Below are 19,186 nucleotides of genomic sequence, written 5' to 3' on the forward strand. Positions count from 1 at the left end.
TTCATTGTAGTTATTTTAAGAAATTTATTCGACGAATTCGTAAATAGCATACATAGAAAACAAAACACCTTTAAATTAACAACATATTTGTTCATATAATTAATAGTACATGCTTTGGTAATTAGCTTTTCGTCTTCTTAGCTTACATTAGAGTATTATTTTGAAATACTTTTAATTACATGCATTGTCACTCGCGCTCTCATTCATTATTTAATGTTATAAACTAATAATAACAATTGTCATCTTAAATTAAGTTATAAAATTACTTTATAAAAGTTACTCTTATCCAGTTAACTTAAGTTACTTTATAAACTTATTAGACTATTAATAAGCACGACGAGGATGTTGTTTTATTAGTGAAACGACGTGCACGTGGTTTGTTTGTTAAATTAACAGGTCTGCTATTTACAACTTGTTCATTAACGAGCTAACTAAATGGCACAGCCTTCTTCAAAACCGGTCTACTTCCGTCTCCGGTGGTTTTTCTCTTCTAGTTTGTTATCAATTTTCATAATGTCGTTGTAATTTATGTATCATATTCCAAAGCGAAGTTCATCTTCGAAAATTGAACGATGCAATCTCGTTCGTAAAAATTTCTTCCTCGAATATGAAGAAGATAAGAATACTGATTTTTTTATTCTCTTTTGCCGTCGATATTACTGCATGCTTTCACTTTGTCGAATTTGTTATGAAGCTGGGAGAAACAAATTTCATGAAACATCCTCCAATGAAATTACCATAAATGCACAATTAAACGAATCGTTTGAAGAAACGTGTTTCGTCGGTGGAATGCGAATGTCGCGTCCTTTTGCTTTCCAAATCATTGTCCTCTTGGTTGTCGGGTTGTCAACAACACAGGCGATATCCTGAACGATTCAAAAGCCGTTTCTACGACTGTATACGTTTCTGGCACGCTGCTTGTACGCTAATTGTTGTCTGTACACGAACAGTGGTCGAAAAGCGAAATTACCAGCCGCAGTTTCAAGATCATCTTCCTTCGTTTCTCGTTTTTCGATTAATTTCGCGGTGTTGTCTGCTTCGTCCAATTTGCTCAGAATAAGAGCATAAAGCATCGGGGATGAACCGACGCGTGATTCGTTGTTGGGTGAGTCTTCGACGACAAATGGAAGTATGGTTAGAGGACCCAGTTTGCTGTCCGGCTTGACCGGAAGTGCAATGGCGGAGACGAAGAGTGTCAGAAAGAAGACAGCTGCGAGAGTCTGGAAAAAAGATAACATTTTGATGAATATTTTGAGACTTATATTAATTTATTACATTTTTTAATTCAATGTTTAAATATTTTTTAGTATTCTACTCTACAATTTCACTGTGTTACTACCATTCTATTACTTTGCAAGTCTATTTTACTTCAACTATACTACTACTTTATTAATCTACTATTCTACTGTTTCGCTGTACTATTGTTTTACAATCCTAATATTTTATTATTTTACTCTAACATCATTTGACTTTTTAACACCATTTAACATTTGACTATTTTAGTACTGTATAGTGGATCAATTGGACAGTAGAATAGTGCGATTATAGTGCAATGCTTTGATAACCTCAATTGTTACACCCTCTGACTCAGAGACCTCACAAATATTCACACGATCAAAAAATACCACCTTTATTATCAATATTGCACAATATTACCACTAATATCACCAGCATTATATTAGCGATACTAAATCTGCTCCACGAATTTCAGGAAGAACCTTACCATCTTTGCGTCAAGTTAATCCCTCGAAGGCCGATTAAGGACGAGATTGCAGTTTGAAATATCTTCTCGCGAGTTATGGTGCCGAATGGACAAAATATCCAGGAAAGAAGTATCTTCGAAGAACTTTTAAAGACCACGATGTACCAACAGGAGCTGTTAGATTCGCGGAACTGCTCGATGGCAACTTTGTGCCTGGCAGTGCATCCTTCCAGCATTTTATACGAAACAATGACGTCAAACGGGACCACGCTAATCGTATAGTGACGTATCGTGTTAGGTGTTAACTGACCTGGTAAACCAGAAACATCCATGGATACTATGTAGTCTTTTTTTTTCATCTATGACCCCGAGATCACAAGATGCAAAAGGGGGTACGCGCATATCTGACGTAGTTCACGTCCACGTCAGTTGCACCAAACATACTGAAACTTGGTAATTAGTTGAACGTAAAAAATTGTACTGTATTTACGGCTGATGAGTTAGTTCCTTAGAATAGATCACCGATGTAGTACACCTTTAATGTTTCATCGCGAGAAGACGATACTGCGCAATTTACACGTAAACGATTTATTATTCAATTCATTGTATCTGGTTAATGATTAGTAGATTTTTGCAAAGTTCTGTATCGGTATGGATTAGGTAATATCAATTAAATTGTATAACAGATTGCAAATGATTCTTTATAATTTTGATGCGAAACCCGTCGATGAATTTTGTAAAGTTCTTTTAAATTACGCGCGCGTAAGAGCTTCTTTTAATTAACGATTGCATCGAGTGTTAATTTATCGTGTTCGATAATTGAAGAGCGACTTGTACATTCAAAGACTAGAGAGAATTCTTCCTGTATGGATGAATAGTTTTCTATGTGCCATGCAGGAAGAATTTCTATCCACAGAATAATACCAGAAATAATTTAGCACAGAAAATAATTTTTAACAAGAACATTTAAAGAGTAGATTCCTGGTATCCATAAGAAATAATAGTATAAGTGAGTTGACAAGAAAAGAATTTCTAAGTTATGTTTGCAGTTTCTCAATGAGAAGGCACTTCAAGATCGCGATGCTTTTCAAACATATTCCTGTGACATTCAACCGAAGCAATCGATCAAAAATGATCCTACGATGAAACAACGTGATCATGCAATGAATTACGAAGTTCTAAAGAAAGGATTTGCTGAAGGTTTTCCACGCAATTCTCTCTTCCGTCGAGAGAGTGTCTTCGAGATAAGGAGAGGAATCGCAAAAAAGTATATCGTGCATCGTCGGTTTTCGAAAGTATCAAATGTTGCATCAAGGTGTGTACCAAACAAAATCGATTTATTTTCAGTTAATCATTCGTATCTTGAATAAATAATAAAGCCGTTCGCTTTTCTACGAGGTGTTCGTGTAAAAACGAATCGAGGAACAAAAGACCGTTTCCTCTTTTCTTTTTTTTTGTTTTTGGTTCTTTTTTCGGTCATGTACGCGGGTGTATTTTTGTGTGAGCGTGTGCTTTTTCGTTCGAGGTAACACGATCTTGTCACGCGACTCTTAGGATCTATTAGATCTCAGGCTTCGCCTCCTCGGTTTCGCTGCTTTCGGTAGTAGTAGTAGTTTCGCTTTTAGATCTGAAAGAAATCACCAGATGAGGGTATTTCGTGGCTGCTGGGAAGAAGTATGATAATACTTAACGCGTTCGCTACGAACTCGGAATGAAAATCGATTATACACCGCAATGTACAATGTTCGTAACGCGAGCACGCGATATTGCATAACCGTACATTTAGAACTAGTAGGGTGTATGGTAACATCGAGTGAACTGCAGCGAACGCATTAACAAAACGGTTAGTAGTATTAGGAGGTTGCATTATGTTTCAAGATTGGTCGTAACTGACCAACTATCAAACACTGAACTTCGAATTGATCTTACACATTTGCAATACGTGCAGTTTTATATTATTAAACTGCGTCACGTTTCCTATTACTGAACTCTATATGCGCAATTTAGCATGCAACAACCTAATATCATTGTTAAAATACCAGGTCTCTGAGGTCAGAGGTGATCAGACACGGATACATTGAAGAACACTGAGGTAACATAGTTGCATGAACAAATAAATTTTTATAAGTATAAACATGTCTGTAGGTTGAATTGTAATTGATTGATTCATGTAATTAAATTGAAATGTGGATTCTAGTCTACATTAGAAGAGGACCTCTTTGAGAAAAAGGCAAATGAGTAAACTCTACTACTCATTAGTTTATAATTCATCAATTTTCAAAATTCAAATCAAGATATTACATTATACCATTAGCTTATTAACCACTCATTGTACCAATGTATCCGCTGGCTTAAAATCTCAGGATTGAGACAGACATTAGAATTATTAGGTGAAAGTCAGGGGCGGATGGAGCGATCGACATGCTTCATGATATTAAATCTACACAAAAAGTTACATTTCAATACTATAGCTTCTGAATCATTCCTCTAAATTTGTAATTAAAGAAAATGTATCATGTATTACTTATAAATTTAATAAGCATGAAACAGTCGTTCGATCGCGTTAGTTAAAACAGGGGGATAGAGTGGAATAAAAAAAAGTTGGAAAGTACGAAAAAATCCTTTCCTGTATTGATCGATCTAAATATGCAATCGGGGAACTTCGTCTACGAGTCTTTCTACATTTTGCGAGTTAAAAAAAAAAGAAGAATGTATGCGTCGTGAGGGCATCGATGTCACCGCACGTTTCATTGTTCCTTTTTTTTTCTCTTTCTCGCTCGCTCTCTCTCCCTCTCTCTCTTTCTGGTTCGTGTAAATAACATTGTATTACATGCAAATCGTTCATTATTCTATCCATAGTTACTTCGATTTGGATCTATTCTTTCTCTAACGGGTGAAGAAGCGAAATGATGTTCTGTATAAATTGTCGATTATTTTTTAAAGAGATCGCTCTCTTGCATCAAATTTAAAATGGTTGCTTTCAGTTCACTTCTTTCGCCCCTTCGTTTCTATGTCCTTTCTCACTAAATTCTACCGCTCGCGTTCAGCTGTTACATTTCAAACACCGCATCCGATACGCTTCTACGACGCTACAATTTTGCGAGTATAGTTTACTGTGCTTAAGTCGAGTCGCAGGAGATGCAATTTGACTTCGTAGAGAAGTAACTTTCCTATCGTTGCTTATTTCTTATTCGAACTCTGCCAAAAGCCGAATCTGACACTTTCGATCTTTGTTTTTCTTTCATTCAGATTTTCCTTGTTTTTCATTCCTATTTCAGGTTTCGCTTCTCGCACGCGCAACTCGTCCTTAGCTCTTTAGGTAAATCTGCCTGCCGCTAATTGTCGATCGAACCAACAGGACATACGGTTTAAATTCTGTATTCCACAGAATATGTATACTTGGCGGAAGATAAGTGAACTTCACGTTTGTTAAACTTATAAATTTTCAAATTTATCCGTACTCAGATTTACCACCTTTGAAATTTTGAAATTTCCAAATTTTAGGAAATTTAGAATTCTCAAAGATTTTAAGAATCATAGCAGCTTATTTCCCCTTATATGGTCCATTCTTCACTTTTACATGCCCATGGCCATATAGCGGGACTCCACTGTGCCAGTTTTCACATTCTAATTAATACATGATATATCACATGATAAAAATGATAAATCTTAGGTATAAAGTACTAACAATTTCACCCTATTTCTTCCACCAAATATACATTGCATCGATGAACCCTATGTAACTCGCTTCAAAAAAAGTTCTCTCTATTTTGATAAATAATCGCTATCCAAATAAAATACACCCAGTGATTCGATCGTTGGGCAAATACGTGATAATAGACTTACTGGAACGATAATATCTATCAACATATAATAATATGTACGTATGTATGTTATGTATGTATGTAATGTATATTGTCGGATGGTAAAGGATTCACTTGCTCGATGGCTACGCTCTTCCAAAAGGCGAGGGTTCGCGTACGTTATTGTAATTATTAACGCTATTATCGGTCGTATTCTCAATATGGTTCCCTTTCGATCCCTTCCTTTTGTTTCGTACGAGTAGGCACTTAGCTATGTTTCTGCGGTTCCTTGTAGTTAGAACGCTAGTTGAACGTGTCTATTGTACACGAGACGGAGAGAATATATACCAGGATGAAAAGAACAGAAACTGCTTGTACAAAAGCCTCCCCTCTTCGTTTTCTTCTTTTTTTCCCTTTTACGTTCGATTTCTTCTTTCGGAACAGTCACACTCCTCTCTTACTCTTCTTTGTATATTACGCTCATTTTCTCTCTCTCTCTCTCTTTCGCTCTCTCTTTCTCTCCCTCTCTCGCTCACTCGCTCGAGTAATGTTCATAAGATATCTGACGATCGTTATTCTTTAAAATGTTTCTTCTCTTCTTTCATTCTCTATGGTTACGTTCGCTCTCTCACGCATGCAAACGTATCAAAGCGTGTCTTATATATATCATATGCTTTTTTCCCTTTTCGTCTTTCTTTTCGTTTTCTGGAACTTTTGTTAGCACCGTGTCTTTCGTGGATTCTAGTTCTTGAGAATAAGCTTTTCTCTCGCACGCACTCTCGTTCTATCGCACTCATTCTCGTCAGGAAGTTTCCGATGATAAACGACAAGGGAGTTCCCGGGTTAATGAATGATTGTCGTTCAACCTGTGATTACCATTGGCGTAACTGTATGTTTCGTTTGAAAGTGTCCCTTAAATTTACTGTTAGCGTTGTCACTTAAGGATTTTGAAATTTATAAAGTTGGTCATTTGCAAAAGTGTAGTATTGGACTTGTACAAATTTGGACCCCTTAAAAACTGGAAATTTAGAAATTTGAGAATGTGAATATCTAAAAATCTATAATTTCAGGAATTTCTAAATTCCTAGTCTAAAGTCTATGAGCCCCCTTATTTGTTACGCCAATGACCAGGCGAACGAACGCTTGAAATTAAAGAATCTCTGGGCAAACTCGTGCATCCACCTTCATTACGAACGAACGTCTCTTATGAAAGACTAGCCACGAACAAATTTCATTCTGTAATTGACTCTTCGACGATGTTGGCTTCAACTGTTGGAGGCTTCCTATTTCACGCTGTGTCTTTTTTGGAATGTGACTTTTGTTTCTTTTCTTTCTGAAGACACATTAATACTATCTTCGAACATCCATACAGCAATCTAAGGACACAGAGATATTGAGAATTCCAAGTATTTTCATAAACTCAAATAGAACATGCAGTTCTACTCAATTTGAAAGATTACACTTGTGATATATCAATGTGAAGTTTAAAGTAAGATGAGAATAACTGCATAAGCTTTATCAGTTTCTTTGATATAAAACAGCTGATTCGCTAGAACAATGAATCAATTTCAAATAATTTCATCGAATGTCTCAACGAAGGACCAGCCACTTTATATTGAGAATACGATGAGGCATTTGTACGATCATTTTTCACAAACCTTAAACTTCAAACTGATATGTCATAAGTATTATTTTGTACTACTTTTACGTCATCAATTTATATCAGACTTTCTACTCAAGTTCTAATCCAAAACCAATTGATACTCAACCGTCTAATGGTTTTAAAGTTCTACTTGAGCTATTTTTATCCTCAGAATCCTAAATCCAACAATGCAATCTAGAAATGCAGATATTAGTTTACCAGAACATTTGATAAACAAGATATTTCCGCAGCGCTTCAATTTCTCAATACGTCCTTTGTACTGAATCCAACTACTGCATGGATGAAATGTTTATTCCAACATCTGGAAGCCTCTCAACAGTTTCAACCGCAAGAATCCAATTATCCTTGCGACATCCTGAAGATATTTCAACGGCAACGGTGTGTCTCTAAAAAGCAAAATATAAAAAATAGCGAATTTGTTGATTTCTGTAGGAACGCTAGCATCTCTCTTTCGTTGAACGAGATCGCTCTAAATGAAGGCACGTACACGCGTTGTTGTTGTTCCCCTCTGTTCAGAGGCATAACGATCGTGACCTTTATCCTTTTTCGCACCTTCTTCGAATGCTAGTTGCTCGATTCACGCTCGAACGCTTCTCTAGTTACACAAACATAATCTAGACCAGAGATTCCTAAAATATGGGTCGCATTAGACATTCATATTTTGAATGAAATTGGAACTTACAAATTTTTTAATTTTGAAATTGGACTTTTAAGATTTTTAAATTTGGGATTTTGAATTATAGAACTTAGGACTTCAGAGTTTTTTAAATTTGGAACTTGGAAAATTACTGTATCCAAAAGTGAGTCTGTACCCATAGAAGTTTAGGAAGTCCTGGTGTAGATAAAAGATCAGGTAACAAGATATACAATCGGTGCATACACAGGTGAACAACTGTACCCCACGACAAAATACTGTATTAAATTCGAACACGTTAACATTACTTCGAGCGGGAACATAGTATCTCTAAGATAATGCGTGAATGAATTACACGGACGCATATTAATGCAATAACACGTACCCGAAATGTCTCGTTTTAAGATCGTATTCCAATTTAGAGCTAACGACGTACAAAAAGGTACAAAATACGTCTGCTCATCACGCACATTTCCTTTTTCGAAGAAATTGAAACGCAAACTGCATCATCTCTTATTTTTTGTTTCTTTTGGAACACGATCTGACAAGTCTTCTTTTCTCAAATTTTTGATGATCGTGACTTACGTAAAAGCTCGACCTAAAGAGTACAAGTTTAACTTTTTTTTTGCTGACTTTTTTTCTTATTTTTTGTTCAACTTTGCTTCTCCTAGAAGCAACTAGACGTATATTCAGTCTTTCCATGATGCTCAATGTATGCTTAAACAGTTTACCATTGAGCAAGTCAGTTGGAGTTAGCATATTAGAAATTGGCTCTTTTAACCCCCTGTTTCAGTTCCGCTGCGAAAGCAGAGTCACCTGAGCTCTGTTAAGTATCTTACAGGCTACTCGCTAAAAAGCTCAGCTGATTGACACGCAGGAACATGCTCTAATGAGGGGTTAAAAGCGTACAAAATAAAATTTACTAACGCAACCATGACACGGTTCATGAATTCAACATGATCTGAATCAGAATCAGTTTTTGATATCAACTTTGATACACCAAGCTCAGGTTGCGTAGAAAATATCAACGTACGATGAACAATATCAAGTACCTTTCGATCAAACCAGTAGAATTATCACCAATAATTCTATGGATTGCTCATCTTTAAGAATGCGAGGAAGTTCCTACGAATCATCAGCTAACTCCTAAGAATTAGTCGATATGGTGCTTGATACTTGAAACATTGGTGTTCGTAGTAACAAGGCTAATATCAGAAATTGATTCGAAGCTCTACGTATCTCCTTATGCATGGCATACAAAATTGTTGTTGGCTTCTTATTGTTTGGCACCTACTACTTCATCACAAAAATTAACAGACAAATAATATGCAGTCGCGTAAGAACAGTGTGATGAGCACAGCATAGCAAATTGATTATTTTAAAGTCGTTGCTAATTACTTGAATACGTTGCGAAATTCGATATTATTAGTCTTCCGTATACCAGGCATGTTCTCGTGTAACAAAAAAAATCCTTAAAAAGGACTCGTGTGAAATATTACCAAGTACACAGAATGCAAGGCACAAGTTGCCATTTAAACGAAATATCTCGGTGATCTGCGTTTGTTCATAGAAGAGAGAAAGTCAGAAGTTAGTTTTTATTTACCAATAGCCCAAGGAACAAGTTCTAAACGAAATCAATGATTCTAAATAAACAACATCGATTCGTCTAAAAAATGGGCCATGGTACGTCACAAACATGACCTATGCTAATTCTAACAATGATTTCACCTGGTCGTGAACGTTCTATAGAAGAATGGACTCTACGTCGATGGGCAAGTTATTCATAAAAAACATTTACATGGTATACTATAATTAAGATTGTTAACATTTTCTCTACGCCTATCACGAATATACTCGTCAGATTCTAGTAAGGGAATCGGGTGCTTATTAACTCTAGGAGAATGATTTTGGTACCCTGGATAATTACTAACAGTAAGACTAATTTATTTGAAAATTATTCACTGAAAAAAATGATGAAAGAGACGAGTCTCTTTTCTCCTTAAACTGATTGTTAGAATTTAATATTAAATTACTGAATTAAATAGAAATCAAGTAGAAATGAATGATAAATAAAAAAAGTACTATATCTATTTAAATGTTCAAAAATAAAAAAAAGGCAAATTAATACTTGCGTTCGTGTTTCGATTATCACTCTGAAAGTAAATAACTGATTTCACTTACTGGAACGTTATGCACCCATCTGATGTGTAATACCTAACATATATGAGAGCCTACAGTTCTTACAATATACGAATAAGAAGACATTGATTCATCTTCTATATTAGATTTTTACACGTGCTTTTTTTCTTTCTAATTTACAAGACACAATTATTAACATTCTCTAACAAATAAAAAAGATATTCTGTACTTTTGTAATTAGGATAAAAAAAAGCTACACGGTAAAAATCTAACTCAATGTGCTTCTTATTCTAACTGGAAATACGATTACCAAAGAATCTACTCACTTCGTAAACTGCCAGTTTCAAGGGAACCTAATCAATGGATTTTCAAAAGAATGTGTACTTTCTAGTATTCTACATACTCATTGAGTGAATCACAATATAAAAATACAAATTGAATATTTCCGCCTTTCCTTCGTACTCCGTCGTCATAAATGTACCCATTTCTTTTCCTCTTTTTTTTTTTCGTTTTTCGTTTGTAGCTTCCTTGTCGTGCAACAATGTCCTTTACAAATGCACTTTGTTAGAATAAGTTACTTCTCTTTAACGTTTCTTTGTTATCTGGTGTCTCTCCGTCTGCCAACTTAATAGTCTCTTACTGATACAATGTTTCGTGATGACTGTTTCGCATCAAATTACGTAACATCGAATACTTCTCCCTAGTTAATTACTTTTTCGAATCAATGGCAATCAATGACGTGTGCAATGAAACTGTTAAATATCTCATGATGAAAGTAACTATTCTTGAATGTGCGAATCACCTAGTATCACTGATAACGCGAAGGTCCATGTACACGTGTGACATAGAAACAATTGTGTCCTAACCACGCATATACAAATAGCCACAGATTGCTATAATACCCCCACCAACAATTGCGGCGCCTATGCCTATTGAAAGGGGCTTAAATAATGACCTCTTGAGTTTCTGCCATTCTTCCGTTTCCTTTTGTCGACGTTTCATCTCCCGTACTTGTGCTGCCAAACGTTCCTTCTTCTCTTTATTACGGTGACGTACTTCGTTTTTCCTATAAGTAGAAAATAAACATTATTAAGAAAGTCGGTGTTGAAATATCTAAGCCTAACTTATTTTAAAATATCTCATTTTAAAGTAACTTACGAATCAGGACTGGACGGAGGACTAATTGTTTGTAAAGAATTTTCACCGTCACTGGTGTTTTCATTAGGCACTACAACACCATCAGAGTTCTTTTCATGCAAGTTATTTGTAATTACTGTAGAATTCACAATCGGTGAAGTAGTGGTTGTTTCTGTAGGAACCAATGGCTCTCTAGGTAGTGGTTTATCGGGAGGTCCACCCAATTCATCTGACATTAAACACGAAAATGTTATATTTTGAAAATTATTTAACTTCATGCTAACTCTTACCATTTTTAGTTCCTGGATTTGAAGTTAAATCTGCCATCATGCTACGTGTTAAAGATTCACCTCTTGGAGGAGGCAAAGGAGGTGGTTCATCTTCTTCTTCTACCACAGAATTATTGAGATTACTTACCACATCATAATGATTTGTTACCACTTCGTTATTAATGTTCTGTAAATTGCACAAAAATTAGTGAAAATCAAAGGTTATAACAGACCACAGCAGTACAATGTTATTATAGTTAATTTAAATCAAAGACAATTTTTACAACATAATAGATGTATAGTTATACATTCAAAAATCTTTTGGACAAATTAAATAGATTAATAACATTGTACCACTGTGAATTGGTATTAGTTACCACGTTGTTAGACAGTAATTGTTTTGCTCCTTCAATGATAGCGGCATATGAAAATCTTAGTTGACCCGGTGTTTGGATTAAACCCATTCTATATCTTCTCATTTCTATCAAGACATCTCTAACATTTACAGAATTCAAACCATTTTCTTCAATCTGTAATTAAGCAAAGAGTACATCGTTTTTTTTTTTCCTTAAACTTTCACTTTTTCCTCAAGGTAAAAGCAATACTTACCAAAATAAGACATGTGTCAACTAAACAGAATGTTCCGGATCTTCCAATTCCTGCAGAACAATGCACCACAGGAGGTCCAACATTTTGATCTAATGCACCTGATTGCCTAACAGTGGTTAAGAAAGATAAAAATGCTGTTGGACTTTGTGGCACTCCAAAATCTGGCCAAGTAGTATAATGAAAATGTAATATTTCTCTACTTTCATTTGTTTCCAAGTCAGTTAATCTGTATAAAATATAAATATAGTATTAAATATATTTTCACACATGTTTTTTGCATGACAAGCAATTTTTGCACTTTAATTCCTTATTTTTTCCATACTTTAATACTCTAGTTGTATAATCCGATGATTCTGTTTTGCTGATATACGTTACTTTTATACCAACATCCGCAAACATCATAGTATTATTCTCTGAATCACCAAGAGGCCAATACTGATAACACTTAACGTGATTCTTTTCAATTATTTTATTTAACATTAACACGGCTTTAGAATTTTGCTCCCATACCATTAGCCAAAAGTGGCCAGCAGTATTTTCCAATGGTCCTTGAGTAAGGATGTATTGTCTGTGAGCACGATCTACCTACAATAAAAGCAAACTTATTATCACATTCATTTTAAATATATTAGATGAGTACTAATGTATTCACAAATATATAAATATTAATGGTGTAATAATTACACATTTTAATGTAATAGTTACCCGTATGAGGTTAGCATTAATATAATCACATGGACCCCTCTTAAGGATGATCCTACTATGGTCGTATGGCAAAACATCTCTGTAACGGTTTAAATTTTTGTTCTGTGGCTTCCTCGATTCATTATATGTATATGAGAAATTGCTGCATTCGTTACGTATGTGCTGTAAAAGTAACATTCAATGTATCACTTTGTCACAAGATATTTATAATGATAATTTTTATTATCTAGTATAAATTTTATTTAATACCTAATAGACAAATGTCAAATGCCTATTTATTAATACAAATAAAACCGCTAAATATATACCTGGCATGTATATTTTAAATCAAGACATTTGACCTTGACTACAGAATCACAACACATACTCTACGTTGCGTTCAACATTTTTCTGTGAAAATCGCTTTCCAGGAAAGTAAGACGATACCCAGAAATTAAGAAACAATCCATGCATTGTACAGAGATAAAAAAATAAATGCCGCTGAACTTCCCACTCATTATCGTATCGAATCGCATCATTACGTAGTATATCGAATTTAACCATAGGACATAATCGAATACGTTATCGAGTAAAAGAAATTTTACGAAGGAAGTTGAACGACTGTACGATAAATAAATCAAACAGCGATAGTAGTTGTGACATACACGCTGCACAGGTCTCTCATTCAACGAGACCGTTAAAAATTCACCAGCGTACCGCGAAATCTCGCGACAGATGATAACACGCGTGTCCACGTTATATACAACAAACGTTACACGAAAAGAACGTGAATTGATCGTTATTCAAACGATTAACATTCGTGTCAGCGTGAAACAATTTGCAGTGCGGTTGCGTTCTGACACATTCGCCCGAGAAACCGGACGTAAAGACGCAAACACGGAAGACGGAAAGGGCAAATTATGTACCTGATACAGGATCGGCCAGGCATCTTTCGAGTTGATCTCGAGGTATTCAGTTTCCACGTTGCTGATCCCCTGCTCGCACGTCTCCTGACTGGTCATTCTGTCGGCTCGTTCGCGACTCGGTCTCTCCGGCGCTCGAAAACTGCAAAACGAGACGCAGCACGCGAAGAGGCTGGGCCCCGGCCGCGCACGATCTTGCTCTCTCTGTCTCCGAGAAAAAGGCGTCTCAGGCACGAAGCGGTGCCATGCGTGAAGCGGATTCTTGCGAAGGGCAGCCCCCGCCGCACGGGAGCAGAAAACGCGCAACCACAGCGTTCAAGATTGTACGTACACCACCACTCTCTACCGTGCTAACTGACTGCACCACTCACGGACCCAACCACCACCGATCACCTTCGCCGCCACTGCTGGCTACTACAAGCGCGAAATACGAGCCAACGTGCTGACATCTTCGGGTAACCAGACTTTCTTTCCTTCTCTTATTCTCTTGTATCTTTTTCCTTCTTTACCACCAAATGGGATCAAAGCATGGGACTAGGTAAGTATAGGCATGTGATATGAGACATGTATAGGCAACTTGAAAGAGAGAAGTAAATGAACGAGAAGGAAACAACTATGGAAGGGACATTCTCTTGTACTCCATCTTAGCGGGAAATTTGAATGAAAATTATTTTTCTGCATAAATAAAATAATGAACAGATAGTGTAAATATTTTTATTTACTGATTAAACTTTATTAGAGAATTATTTCTTGTCATTCATAAAACCATTTCAAAATTATTTCATTACTGTAACTTGAGATAACTTATGTAAAAACGAAAATAAAAATACTATCTGAAAAGTATTCACCATGAAGAAGTTTATTTTAGGTTTACAAAGGATAAAAGGAAATCCATTTTATTCTTCTATAACGATTGTTTATACGTAAGATAAATTTATAACTTAATACTAAATAAAATATATGTATATAGTACTTTATATACCTATAATGTGGAGATCTAATAGAATTTAATCTTATTACTTATATATGTGTTATAAAAGATTTAATACAAAAATATAAAAACTTCATAACTTAAGCAAATAAATATAAATATTTTAAAATCAATGTCGGGAATGTTTATACTGTGTAGGTACATGTACTGTTTTGATAATAAAAGCTCCCTCAATATTGAATTTAACATTTTTCCCAAAGAAAATCAAGTTTCCTTTGCACTTTTTGAAGGAACTTCATCATTTTCTTCAGTTCCAGTACTCTTTCTTTTGCTTGATTCTGTAGACCCCTTTTTCAGCCAGGAAGCCATAAGACTAGAAGGGTTGTTCTTTTTTTCTTCTCTGTACATAATAGAATTAGTAAATCAATAGCTTGACATGTCTCTCTATGGGATTACCAGTTCATAATTCCAGTAGTACAGCGTTAATTATGTGAAACTGTATGTATGTATACGTACATAGGCTTTGTCTCTCTATGGCAATTGTCACTTTTACATAATACATTGTTTACAAGAGTCGACACTGTATGCCAACTTAAATCGTTGTGCGATAACGTTAAGCTGTTTAATTTATCAACAGCATCACCTACTGACAATTCCTCGTTCAACCAAATCTAATACAATAAAATTTGCATTTATCAAATGCTCAAATGATATTCGAAAATATTATTGCATTTCTATATTAGTATTTTTACCTCTGTATCTTGCTCTGTATTTATAAACACAGGTACACGATCATGTAACCAAGACATGACATCGTTTGAATTTGTTGTTACTATGGTACAACTGTGTATCGTTTTACCCTAAAATATAATTCTTCTGTAATTTTTTGTTAAAATAAATCTAAGGATTTAATGTTATGCATTTACATCTCCAGTTTTGAATATATTAAACAATCCTGCCATTTTGAGAACTTTAAATCCCTGCCAACCCGATTCTTCTGACCACTCATCTTTCCACGTTGTAGGATCATCTGTTTTTACACCTTCTTTTTGAGTAGCATAAATGTAATATGGCTGCTTAGGATCTTTTTTTGTTTTCCCAGTTTTCCATTCGTAGAATCCTTCACATACTACGATGCATCTCTGTCCTTTACGAAGGGGTGGACCATATAATTTGGAACTCTTTATATTTTCCAAGCGTGCATTATGTGTTGACAAGTTAAATTTCCTATAATCACCCTATTAAATTTAAAATATCTTTTATCATCCATATATCAATAAAAGTGAATGGCAGCATATTGTTATCTACTAACATGATATACCACACGTTATCATGTTTATGTATGATCAAGAGCTATTTGCATCTATACATTCATTTGCAAATGAAAACATGAGTTGATATAAGTGTTTTGTTATAAATTCATTATTTAGAGAAGAGTTGATTTGAAGATAAAAATATTACCTTTTGAGTTATCAGAGTAATGAAAGATATTAGAAAGATATAGTGCTACTTTATAAGTGTTATTATATAAAAAAATCGATTTCTGAAAAATTATCACATGACATCTTTATCCTAATCATGTTTTCAATTAGATTTCAACCACGTGAGCGTCCCCCACTCGTAAAACGTCATTCAACCTAACCTTGTTTGTAAACACTGACCTCGTGCCAAGGGGGAATCATACTCCAAAACATAGCACAAAGAACTCTTTCTTCTTCTGTGTCAAAATGCGAGCCAGCAACGAGACATGGAAGAACTCCCTTTGGACCAATATTGCATGATGGAGTATATTGAACATCATTTTTGGCCCATGAGGTTATGCATTGTTTGCCATTAGCGTCCTTATAACCGCAACAACGACTCAAAGTGTCTGGGTTCAGGGAACTGTAAAATGATTCACAGATTTTCTCCGTTGATCAAAGAATATGATGTTTGCGTGTCACGAATTAATTAGTGAAATTAGGTGATCGGATTACTTACCAAGCAGCTCGACCACACATATTTCTCGAATCACTTAAACAATTTTGAAGTATTAATTGATATGTACTCCTATTCCTCGTTTATGAATTATATTTGCAACTAATGTATTATTTATTTCGACGTAAACTATGCTTAATTTTCGTATATTCAGGCTTATACCAACTTAAGTATGTATACTAATAGGTATCAGATTAAATTTTATATACATAAGTCCATACATCATTTCACATAAGATCATATTTATTTTGCGCAGCTAAACTAAATATCAGAGTCTGCCCAGCATAAATGTGGTGTCTCTCTATCACTTGTTTCTTATTTTATGGTCATACACTCTGTGGATAAAAATTTGTGTATAAGGAAAAGGGCAAAGAAGAAATTATGTAGAACAAATTTAATAATGTGGCATAACTGATATTTGGCTACAATCAAATCTCTACATCCCCAAATTCAAGTATTTTCATATCTTACACTTGTTACATGTTCACGGTGATGTCTGTTGTCATGATTTTGAAAATAAAAGATCACCGAGTATATAAGTTTGGCATCACTTAAGTCGGAATGCGCATGCGAGTTGCTTTTGCTTGAACCAATTAGAATTAACATGCGCGAAATGAATGAAAACTTGTTATTAGATGTTTATGGTCTTTTGTTAAACAGAGTATACAAAATACGTAAATGATCTAAAACATATCTAGTCTATGGAAGTACGTTAATATACTGTTGGTAACAGTGTCTAACAAAAGTTTAAATTTGTGTTGCATCTGATCGGTATCAGAAACTTACATATAATTAAAAAATTATGTTTTTGTGCCGACTGTGTTAATGATACTATTGTGATAAAGATAATGGATGATATACTGTCTTTTAAAGAGAAGCATATAAAAGTTTCGAATTCACAAATTAATGATCTGTTGCAAAAGCAAGTTAAACTAATTGATGATGTCAAATATAAACAAGATCATCAGTGCAATGGTAATTAATTATAGTGTAGTTTACATTTTATTGTACATACAGACATAAAGACATTATTATTTTTAGAAAATGAGGCAAAGATTCAAGAGCTAATATTAAAAGTAGCTTCAATGAAGGAAGATCTTCGACATGAGAAACAAGCATTGGAATACAAGAATCATGATTTATCCAAACATTTAGGCTATATAGTAAGTATTAAGATTTGTTACATTGTTTATTTCATTAATAATAAAAAATTAATGCATATATATTTAAAGGTAGAATTAATGGCAGAAAAGAAGAAATTTTTAGAAGAAAATCAATCATTGGAATTAGAAAGAAATAAATTAAAAAATTGTAAGCGGAATTTAAGGGATCAAGAATTATTGAATCTTGGCAGGTTCGTAATTTAATGTTTAACATTTAGGTTGTTAACAATTGTTGTACATTAATATTTCTATTATTATAATTACAGGAGAAAGTTTTCATTGTACAGAAAATTAACTAGAATACGGTGGGATTATGAGAAGCTTGAACAATTTGTTATAGGTTGTATCCTTTCTATAATGTAAAAACTATATTTCATTCTAACATATTTTTAATTACATTAATTATAAAATGTCCTCAATTGTGATATTAGATGTGACAGATAAAAAAAAATACGTTCATCATTTTTGCTATAAAAATGAAAATATGACAGATATACATAATCTTCTGTGGCAAGAAATATACCAGTCGACAATTGAAACAGAAAATAAAGAAAACAAGGAAGAAAATATGATATAAATAAGTGTAATATGTATATTTAACATTAAAGATGAATTTCTTATGTTTATAAAAAACCACTGCAGACTATTTATTAATTATTAGAATTATAATACTATTAAGCTATATTTTAATAAAGATTTATATGAAATTTTAAAAAATGGGGTATTTTAAGTTACTATATTTTAGGTAAAATGAAATCTACTCCATCCAATGAGAGAATATACCCAATCGCGCAACTTGGGTAACTTCGATGAGCCTGCCGCCCTTATTACTTTTCAATTACTATACAGTTTTGTGTATATACATGGTGGACAAAAATATGTGAATAAATAATAGAACTGATAGTATAGAGAGTATACAAAATAAAAGATCACTGAATATATACAATCGGTACCATCGACATCGTACTCAGTGTTGGGCAGTCGTGAGATTTCATCGCACGCGAGAGCTTTCTGCGCATGCGTCAGCTGACGTCACAGCTTGCTGCCAATGCCGTACCTAGCCGGTACACGCAGTGGTGACTGATGAGGGCACCTAAATGATCCTACATAATTTTTCAAAAATTCTTATAATTGCACCGTAAACTATGAATGTATAGGTTGGGTTAGATTACATTAGGCTGGGTTAGGTTAGTTATATATATGACTGTATAAAACTATACAACTATATATTTATATATATATATATATATATATATATATATATATATATATATATATATATATATATATACATACTATAGTATATAGTATACTATACTATGCTATAATATACTATACTACATATACTATACCATACTACACTATCCTATCCTATACTATACTATGCTATACTACTATACTGTACTATACTATACTATACTATATACACTACATATATTATCTATACTATATATACTATACTATACTATACTACATATACTATACTATACTATACTATACTACATATGCTATACTATACTATACTATACTATGCTATACTATACTATATCTA

General features: G+C 34.2%; 4 protein-coding genes across 10 annotated transcripts; 1 reads left to right on the plus strand and 3 right to left on the minus strand.

Moving 5' to 3' along the window:
• Nucleotides 1-4: 4 nt before the first annotated feature.
• LOC105662161 (uncharacterized) lies at nucleotides 5-1,865 on the minus strand. 2 transcript variants are annotated; one of them, XM_012282661.2, is made up of 2 exons: nucleotides 1,724-1,865; nucleotides 5-1,220 (listed from the first exon to the last, which is right to left on the minus strand). In XM_012282661.2, the coding sequence occupies exons 1-2, from the start codon at nucleotides 1,724-1,726 to the stop codon at nucleotides 876-878; spliced, it is 348 nt and encodes a 115-aa protein (XP_012138051.2). In that variant the 5' UTR covers nucleotides 1,727-1,865; the 3' UTR covers nucleotides 5-875. The 2 variants fall into 2 exon arrangements, with proteins under 2 accessions (XP_012138051.2, XP_076385744.1); XM_076529629.1 differs by lacking the exon at nucleotides 1,724-1,865 and adding an exon at nucleotides 1,657-1,718.
• A 2,446-nt stretch (nucleotides 1,866-4,311) lies between these two features.
• Nucleotides 4,312-14,119, minus strand: LOC100876079 (Protein tyrosine phosphatase 61F). 6 transcript variants are annotated; one of them, XR_013037590.1, is made up of 10 exons: nucleotides 13,567-14,119; nucleotides 12,662-12,823; nucleotides 12,279-12,541; nucleotides 11,957-12,182; nucleotides 11,725-11,877; nucleotides 11,369-11,534; nucleotides 11,100-11,307; nucleotides 10,897-11,007; nucleotides 7,367-7,554; nucleotides 4,312-6,881 (listed from the first exon to the last, which is right to left on the minus strand). XR_013037590.1 is itself a non-coding variant. In XM_076529618.1 (9 exons), the coding sequence occupies exons 1-9, from the start codon at nucleotides 13,660-13,662 to the stop codon at nucleotides 7,458-7,460; spliced, it is 1,482 nt and encodes a 493-aa protein (XP_076385733.1). In that variant the 5' UTR covers nucleotides 13,663-14,119; the 3' UTR covers nucleotides 4,312-7,457. The 6 variants fall into 6 exon arrangements, 3 of the variants coding, with proteins under 3 accessions (XP_076385733.1, XP_076385734.1, XP_076385735.1); XR_001095569.2 differs by having other exon boundaries at nucleotides 4,312-10,016; nucleotides 10,268-11,007; nucleotides 13,567-14,116; XR_001095568.2 differs by having other exon boundaries at nucleotides 4,312-7,554; nucleotides 7,656-11,007; nucleotides 13,567-14,116.
• Nucleotides 14,120-14,272: 153 nt separating this feature from the next.
• Nucleotides 14,273-16,689, minus strand: LOC105662162 (abasic site processing protein HMCES). Its single transcript, XM_012282662.2, has 6 exons — nucleotides 16,475-16,689; nucleotides 16,156-16,378; nucleotides 15,421-15,732; nucleotides 15,247-15,354; nucleotides 15,011-15,165; nucleotides 14,273-14,894 (listed from the first exon to the last, which is right to left on the minus strand). Exons 1-6 carry the CDS (start codon nucleotides 16,492-16,494, stop codon nucleotides 14,759-14,761), a joined length of 954 nt encoding a protein of 317 aa, XP_012138052.1. The 5' UTR covers nucleotides 16,495-16,689; the 3' UTR covers nucleotides 14,273-14,758.
• A 471-nt stretch (nucleotides 16,690-17,160) lies between these two features.
• On the plus strand, nucleotides 17,161-18,351 carry LOC100878922 (uncharacterized). The gene is made up of 5 exons (XM_003702135.3): nucleotides 17,161-17,446; nucleotides 17,513-17,634; nucleotides 17,704-17,825; nucleotides 17,901-17,977; nucleotides 18,066-18,351. Exons 1-5 carry the CDS (start codon nucleotides 17,320-17,322, stop codon nucleotides 18,209-18,211), a joined length of 594 nt encoding a protein of 197 aa, XP_003702183.3. The 5' UTR covers nucleotides 17,161-17,319; the 3' UTR covers nucleotides 18,212-18,351.
• The last annotated feature ends 835 nt before the right edge of the window (nucleotides 18,352-19,186 follow it).

This window comes from Megachile rotundata, chromosome 3 (assembly GCF_050947335.1).
Source record: "Megachile rotundata isolate GNS110a chromosome 3, iyMegRotu1, whole genome shotgun sequence".
In the NCBI taxonomy this organism is placed as follows: Eukaryota; Metazoa; Arthropoda; class Insecta; order Hymenoptera; family Megachilidae; genus Megachile; species Megachile rotundata.